The sequence below is a fragment of the Jaculus jaculus genome, chromosome 7 (assembly GCF_020740685.1).
Source record: "Jaculus jaculus isolate mJacJac1 chromosome 7, mJacJac1.mat.Y.cur, whole genome shotgun sequence".
Taxonomy (NCBI): domain Eukaryota; kingdom Metazoa; phylum Chordata; class Mammalia; order Rodentia; family Dipodidae; genus Jaculus; species Jaculus jaculus.
This window is the reverse complement of record NC_059108.1, coordinates 127743288-127751154: the sequence shown is the minus strand read 5'-3', so window position 1 is coordinate 127751154 and position 7867 is coordinate 127743288. Positions and strand designations below refer to the sequence as shown.

Genomic DNA, 7867 nt, shown 5'->3' with positions numbered 1-7867 from the left:
GCCACTGGTTTAAAGTGGCTCGCGTCCTTGCCCACCTTGGGAGACTCCCTGAAGCATGCCACCCAGCGGCTGTCGAGTGGTTTTCCACCCTGTGGATCTCACCCCGTGGGCTCAGGGTTGGTGCTGTCCCCTTGCTCCTCCGCTGACCCCCTTCGCACAGCCCCTACCTCCTATGGACTCGACCCAGTTGTGGACGAGGATTCAGTCCCCTGAGGACCTCTCCAAGCCAGTGGATAGTAAGCAAAACCAACCCCCCAAAGCACTGAACCTATGGTGTCAAAATGAGCCAAACCACAAGACCTCTTCAAATATTTAATCAGTTCAGAGACCTTTGCCTTCCAACCCAGTTGGGTAAAAATCCTAAAGAAAGCATGATTATGGGGTCCTCAAAAAAAATTGGGCGGCTAGGGTGGCGGGGGAGGCTGGGGTTGGGAAGACAGAACATAGCTTGTGTCTGAGGCCTTTTGAAGGGATTTTTTTTTAACCACTTTTAAAAGAAGTACTCAAGATGAACAAGGAAAGGTTTAAACAGCTATACAAATTTTAAGGACAACTACAACTTCTTTTACCACTGAAAATACCAGACGTGGTTTTTGAAATACTCTCGAAAACCCTTAGATCCTGCTGTGCTTTGTCTGCACAGCCTTCTCAGCACACGCACGAAGCAAGCTAGCTCTGCCTGGCGTTCTTAGGGCCTTTGCGAAGCGGCAATGCAGCGAGAGACGAGGAAGGGAGCAGGAGAGGTGCGAGCCGGCTGTTCCGTCTCCAAACAGACTCACGCCCTGCAAACCTAATCTACATTCTGGTGCGTGTGGGGGGCGGGGGCAAAACAAAACAGCTGGAAATAAACTGAAGGCCTCCAAGAGTCACCGACGATCTCACGTGAGGTGCCCAAGGAGATATAATACTTTCTGGTAACTGCACCGTGGGAACTGGGGGAAGGGAGGTCGTTCAGAGTGACCGTGTGCACTAGTAAGGTGGGGGTCAGGACACCACACTGACGCCCCAGGGGAAAGTTCAGCAGGAAAGGCGCAGCGTCTGTCTCGCTCTCATTCATTCTTTCTGGCTTCCTCTCTTCTCCCATCCCTTGGTGCTGGTGAGAGGCAGTGTCAGAGGCCATAGCCCGAGGCTCAGAACGGGTACTGTGACACGTATATTCGCAGCCGGATCACAGAACTGCCCCTGAAGTTGATGACAGTGTTGACAGTAATCATCTCCAAGTCCAGCTGGATGTCTCGGGGCCCTTTGATGGGACGCGTCATCACCAGGGTGGCACTGATGGGACCTGTTTGCTGTGGGTAGAACCAGAGGACGCTAATTAGCGATGGTATGATGCAAGCAGAAGGAGGTGTGGCTGGTGGCACTGCAGCCTGAGCCAGGACGCCATGCCAGGTCCACTTTTCAGTGGTGCTGTGCTTTCTTTCTCCAGCTTTTTTTGGTTTTTCGAGGTATAGGGTCTCACTCTAGCTCAGGCTGAGCTGGAATTCACTATGTAGTTTCAGGGTGGCCTCGAACTCATGGAGATCCCCCTACCTCTGCCTCCCGAGTGCTAGGATTAAAGGCGTGCGCCGCCATGCCCGGCTTTCTTTCTCCAGCTTTGAGCACTATTCACCTGGCTCTTTCCTGACCCTCCAGGTCTCACCTGAAAGGTCATATCCTAAGGAGACCCCTTCCCTGAACGCCCCCATTCTAACTCAGGTTCCCTGGGGATCCTCAACTGTACACACGATGGGAAGCATTTATTACCAGGCACCACCTTTGATATCTAGGTCCCTGTAAGAGAATGAAGAGATCCCTAGCTGGCATGGTGGCACATGCCTTTAATCCCAGCACTCGGGAGGCAGAGGTAAAAGGATCGCTGTGAGTTCGAGACCACCCTGAGACTACATAGTGAATTCCAGGTCAGCCTGGGCTAGAGTGAGACCCTACCTTGAAAAACAAACAAACAAGAAAAACCACTCCTAGAATACACAGCGTAGTCCAATTGTCCACAAAACGCGCTCCATTCCTGTGGGGTCTGCACCCTTGAGTGAAACCAACTGCAGGTCAAAAATGGGGGAGGTGCCGGGCGTGGTGGCGCACGCCTTTAATCCCAGCACTTGGGAGGCAGAGGTAGGTGGATCGCCATGAGTTCGAGGCCAACCTGAGAACTACACAGTGAGTTCCAGGTCAGGCTGGACTAGTTTGAGACCCTACCTCTCTAAAAACTAAATACATATATGTTGTATATGTGTATGTATATATATACTTGGGGGGAAGTGCTGCATCTGTACTGAATGTGTAGAAAAAAGGGTCTCTCGTTGTTTATGGCTCCATTCAGAAGCTTCCTGGAAATTCTCTTGTCTCAACCACCATTGTGCCTTACGTGCGCTGGGATTATAGAAGCCTGACAAAGCTTCCATGTGTAATAGTAAGTGCTCTATCCACTGAGCTTCTCCCTGGTCCCATGCTACAAGTTCTACACCATTTTAATAAGAGACTTGAGCATCTCATTGGGGTCCTGGGTCCAACACACTGCAGGTACCAAAGACGTCTATGTATCTCGAGTGAATGAACATAACTTAAGACTGTCCCAAGTGTCTCAGGGCCCTGCTTGTAAAATAAAGTTCACAACAGGTAACTTCCAAACAAATAGCATCAAAATCCTCTGAGATGCAATTCCAGGGAACATTCCAGAATCTCCTAGTCCAGCACATTTCTGGGTGTAAGGGGAAATTTAAGAGCCCATGTCTGGAAAACCCTATAGTCATTTCCAATGTCACCATTCTGTGACCCTATCACTGAAATCCTAATAATTTCATGCCAGCTTTTTCCACAATGGAACACCTTTTTTTCTAGAACTTTTAAAGTGGCAGAGAGAAAGAAGTATCACCAAGTGAGGACTCACTTCCAATCACCTTGAAGGCACCTCTGTGTCAGCTTTATAAGATCCTCAAGGTCCTTACTACTCAAGGTGTTGTCTCTGGACCAGAAGCATCGGTGTCTCTATAGAACTTGTTAGAAGTACGGAACCTCAGACTCCACCTAAGATCTATTGAGCCAGGATCTGTTGCTATACACAAACCCGGGTGATTCATGCTCACATTAAAATTTTTTTAAAGTGCTGACCTAAACGCACCAGGCCCTGATGCAAGGACCCTGGCGCAGTGCTCGTCTAAGAACCGTAATGAAAGCATGTCTCATTATTCCATTTTATGAATGAGCAACCTGGCGTCCAGCGAGAGGAAATAACTGCTTGGGGGCAGAGCTGAGGACTTCATTTGGGTTTCTGCCCACCACCCAGCCCCTTCCCACTGCACAATTATCAGAAGAGACTGAGTGTTTTGTTTCTCACTAGCACTGTCCTAAACGAGAGATGCCCAGAGTCAGTGTATGAACAGATGTAGGATGTCTACTGGGGAAATAACATGACGAGAACACGGGAGGGCTGGACAGAAGCTGCAATGCCACACCAGGCATTCATTCTGTCTCCACACATACAGGGCCCCTATAAACTTAAGAACAATCCCCACGGGCTGCCCGTGAGGTGAACCTGGAAAGACAGGTGCAAGCCAAGTCCCAAGACTGCTGTGTCCACTGGGCTATCAGCAGTTACAGCCACGCCATTTCCTCTTGGCACTGGCTTTCTGTGTTCCCGTCAGTACCCGCATAATTGGCATCTCCTTGTGCAGTGGCTCTCTTAGACTTCCTTGTCAACCCTTGCAAAACCTCTGAGCCCTGGGCTAGGGCTTCAGGGGGAAGAGCCGTACAGGGAAGTGCCCATGGCATTCACAGGTTCAGCTATATCACCAGTTTTCACTATCTGCATGAGCAAAGGTCGAAGGACCTCAGCTGGAGGCACCCTCACAGGTGGCAATCCACAGAACCACATGTCTGAAGGGGGAATGGAGCAAGCGGAAGCTATGAGGTTGTTTAAGGAAAGGCAGTGTTTCCAAGTGTGTGAATGAACACTTTGGACCCTCCCGTTTAGAAACCTTCAGGGGTCAGTGAGTCACAGCACGGGGAGAGAGGGGTGGTGGGCAGGGGTCAAATTCCTGCCAAGACAGCTGAGGATATAACCACCTCCCACACCACACTCAGTTTAGTAATGCCCAGATTCTGCCCTAAAACTATCTGCCCCCTGGAATCCTGTTCACTGCTGGCTGTTGGTTCAAAATGATGGTGATAGGGCTGGGGACATGGCTCAGTGGTAGACCAGTTGCCTAGTATGCTTGAAGCACTGGGTTCACTAGCTTCTACCCCAGGAAGAAATCATCAAAATGATGTGAGGATAGGCTCCAACCATTCACCCATTTCTTTTCTTTTTTCTTTTTCTTTTTAAATTTACTTTATGTATTTGACAGAAAGGAGAGAGATAGGGCATACCAGGGCCTCTAGCCACTGCAAATGAACTCCAGATGTGTGTGCCCCCTTATGCATCTGGCTAACGTGGGTCCTGGGGAATCGAGACTAGGTACTTTGGCTTTGCAGGCAAACGCCTTAACCACTAAGCCATTCCTCCAGCCTTTTTTTTTCTTTTCTCTTTTTTTGAGGTAGGGTTTCACTCTAGCCCAGGCTGACCTGGAACTCACTATGTAGTTTCAGGCTGACCTTGAACTCACAGCAGTCCTCCTACCTCTGCCTCCCAAGTGCTGGGATTAAAGGCATGTGCCACCACACCCGGCTTCACCCATTTCTTAGGTAGGTTAAAGATACTATATGAAGTGAGACACTCAGTACCCCTCCATTTCCCGCCATCCCATGGCACCTACCTATGTTTATTAGCTTTTTCCCTCCTGTCCACCACAGTGTGTACATGGGGGGGCGTAAGCCACACCTCCACATCTTTTTTGTGTCCACACCCTCAGTACCTGACTGAAATGTGCATAGGTGGGTACCTAGTAAGTGATGGCACTGAGATAATGCAGGTGAGTGACCACGGGGCACTGGTGGAGTTGACCCAAGGGGGAGAGAGCTGCGTGCAGACAAACCACCACAAATGGCTTCCTGGTCTTGCATGCACACTCACACGCTATATCAGCGTGTGGGGTGACCCTGCTCGACCCACGGAAGGCAGTCATGCAGTCGGCTTCCCCGGGCTTTGCCATCCCATCACTGTCGCCGTGGACAAAACTCACTGGCGTGGTCTGAACTCTGTGATCACATTCTTTCTGGCCCTGATTGTGTCCTCAAGCCACCTGGGGAAAGCCAATATAGACTGCCACCAGAACTTATGAGAGATGTGAAGATATGTGTATGTGTGCACACTTCTGCATGTACTGTGAGGTGTGCACGCCTGTGGGATGGGTGTGCACGCATATGGGTGAGGGGGTGTGAATAGCCTGCTAGGTGATATATTGTCCTCCTCAAACACTAAGACTCACTGGTTCTCAAGTAGAACTTTAATGACCACACTATCCTCCAGTCCCCAGGGTAGCTGCCCTGACCCTTTCAATGACCCATGAGCTCACGACCTCCTTACAAAAGTAGAAGTAACAATAGCATTATACAATAACAATTCAGATTTACTGAATCCTTTCTATTGTGACTGGATGCTCGGATTTTGGCGTAAGCTCAAGGGCTGCTGACCCCATGCTACAGGAGTAGGTCCAAATAGCTCACATTCCAAAGAAGAATGTGAAGGCCCTGGGTTGAGGGCTGTCTGCCAGGGTGCACAGACATCCCAGCACCCTCACATCAAAAGTCTGTGTGGATGAGCTGGAAAGATGGCTTAGTGGTTAAGGCATTTGCCTGCAAAGCCAAAGGACCCAGGTTCAATTCCCCAGGACCCATGTTAGCCAGATGCACAAGGGGGGGTGTACATGTCTGGAGTTCATTTGCAGTAGCTGGAGGCCCTGACACAGCCATTCATTCTCTCTCTGTCAAATTAAAAAAAAAAAAAAAGTCTGCGTGGACATAGCACCAAAATGAGAGGCTTGTTGATGGTACGTGATTAATCAGAGGCCCACATTGGGGGACTGGTCAGTGTGACACCCACAGGCACATATCCAGAAAAAAGCCCTATGACCATCTTATAAAAGCAAGAATGTTTTTGGTGTGTGCTCCAGAGAGGGCACTGATGCCTGACTACAGTGACAAGGACCTGAGACCCTGGCCCTCCCTCCTTTCCCCTCGTACCAACTCTGCATTCCCCACCCTGAAGGGGCCAGAATCAGTGTTGTCTTTGCTGGGAGGTGAAAAGGAAGGCTATATGGAGGCCAGCCACACCATGAAGGTTGTGATTTCAACATAAGCCAGTGGGGACCTTTCGTGAAAGAGAACAAGACCGTCCGTCCAACTAGAGCTGCGGGAATGTTCCTGCAAGTCCTGGAGGAGCAAGCCGAGATGCCACCTAGCGATGCACAGGTTTAAACCAGCAGGGAGAGAAAGCAAGGGAGTTCTGCCCTGTTTAACCTCCCCCCTCCCCTCCTCCCCCCCCCCACCCCGCCAACCACACACGTTCAACAGAAAGTCATTCTGTGTTCCAGGCACAGGGCTAAGTGGATGACCTCATCTAATCCTAGAGTAAACACTGTTATGATCTCCTCTCTAGAGATGAGGAAATTGAGATTCAGAGCAGTTAGATAAAGTGTCCATTCACAGGGCTGGGGCATACTGAAGAACATGAACACAACACCCGAGTAGCCTCTTGGGGAGGCCCCGGAGCTCTGGACACATCATCCCTTCAGTTTCGGTCTCCCTGCTCCCATGCCCTCCAGCTTCCCAGCTAGACCCTTCCAGCACTGAAGCCTTTGTTCTGGTCCCAGATATGTGCAGTCTTGGGAACTTTGGGGCCAGGAGCTGCCACCCCCTACCTTTAGGTATAGCTGAAGATCTATTCTCATGGAAGGCCTGTGCCTCTCTGTGGATAAACTTTTGAATAAACGTAGATGCCTTCAGGCCCTGGCCAGCTTCCTCAGAGATGGCAGCTGTGTGGAGCCCTGAACTCTGGCATGCCTGTATTACCTGGCTGTTGAGACAGTCTGGACCCAAGGGAAGTTCCCGGAATGGGAGTCTCTAGCTATCGGTCTCCTCTCCCCATCATCCCTGGGCATCTCTCTCAAGTTGGCCACCCACAGGGACTGTGGGGTCCCAGGGGGATTTTAGTGGGTGGTGTCCAAGGCAGGAACAAAAGGTGGCCTTTGCAGAGTGCCTGCCTTGCTCATGGTTGGAGAGGAGGCCTAAAGAAGGAAGTCAGCGGTTTAAATACTTAACAGAGGCTGGAGAGATGGCTTAGCAGTTAAGCGCTTGCCTTTGAAGCCTAAGGACCCTGGTTCAAGGCTCTATTCCACAGGACCCACGTTAGCCAGATGCACAAGGGGGCGCACGCGTCTGGAGTTCATTTGCAATGGCTGAAGCCCTGGCACACCGATTCTCTCTCTCTCTCTGTCTCTCTCTCTCTCTCTGCCTCCTTCTGTCACTCTTAAGTACTTATTTTTTATTTTTATTTATTTATTTAACAGGGCATCTCTTCATCCTGTAATTGGGGACCCATACATCTCCAGATGAAGGAGGCTCCTGGGCTGGGCTTACCTCAAGAGGACAACCAGCCCACCAAGGCTTGGCAGGGCTGGGTTTCTGGGAAATGCCAGTGTTTATAGGCTTATAATGTTACTACAGAGGAGTGATGTGGCCACAATCAGGACATACTGGGGGCCCACAGGAACTGGAAGAGACAGGGAATGAATGGGTTCTAGTCTCAGGAGGGAGCACAGCTCTATTAACACCTCAGTATCAACTCGATGAAAATGACTTCAAATACTTGGTTTGTGAAAGCATGAGAGAGGGGCTGGAAAGATTGCTCAGTGGTTAAGGTGCTTGCCTACAAAGCCTAACAACCCAGGTTTGATTCACCAGTACCCACATAAAGCCAGATGCACAGGGGCAC

At 50.2% G+C, this 7867-nt stretch overlaps 1 protein-coding gene across 2 annotated transcripts in view; it reads right to left on the bottom strand.

Moving 5' to 3' along the window:
* Window positions 1-298: 298 nt before the first annotated feature.
* The window catches only part of Fbln5 (fibulin 5), an 89653-nt gene continuing 82084 nt past the window's right edge, over window positions 299-7867 (bottom strand). For both annotated transcript variants that reach the window (XM_004649334.2, XM_045155020.1), the window contains exon 11: window positions 299-1292. In XM_004649334.2, coding sequence (XP_004649391.1) covers window positions 1131-1292 — 162 coding nt within the window. In that variant the 3' untranslated portion in view covers window positions 299-1130. The remainder of the gene's footprint in view (window positions 1293-7867) is intronic.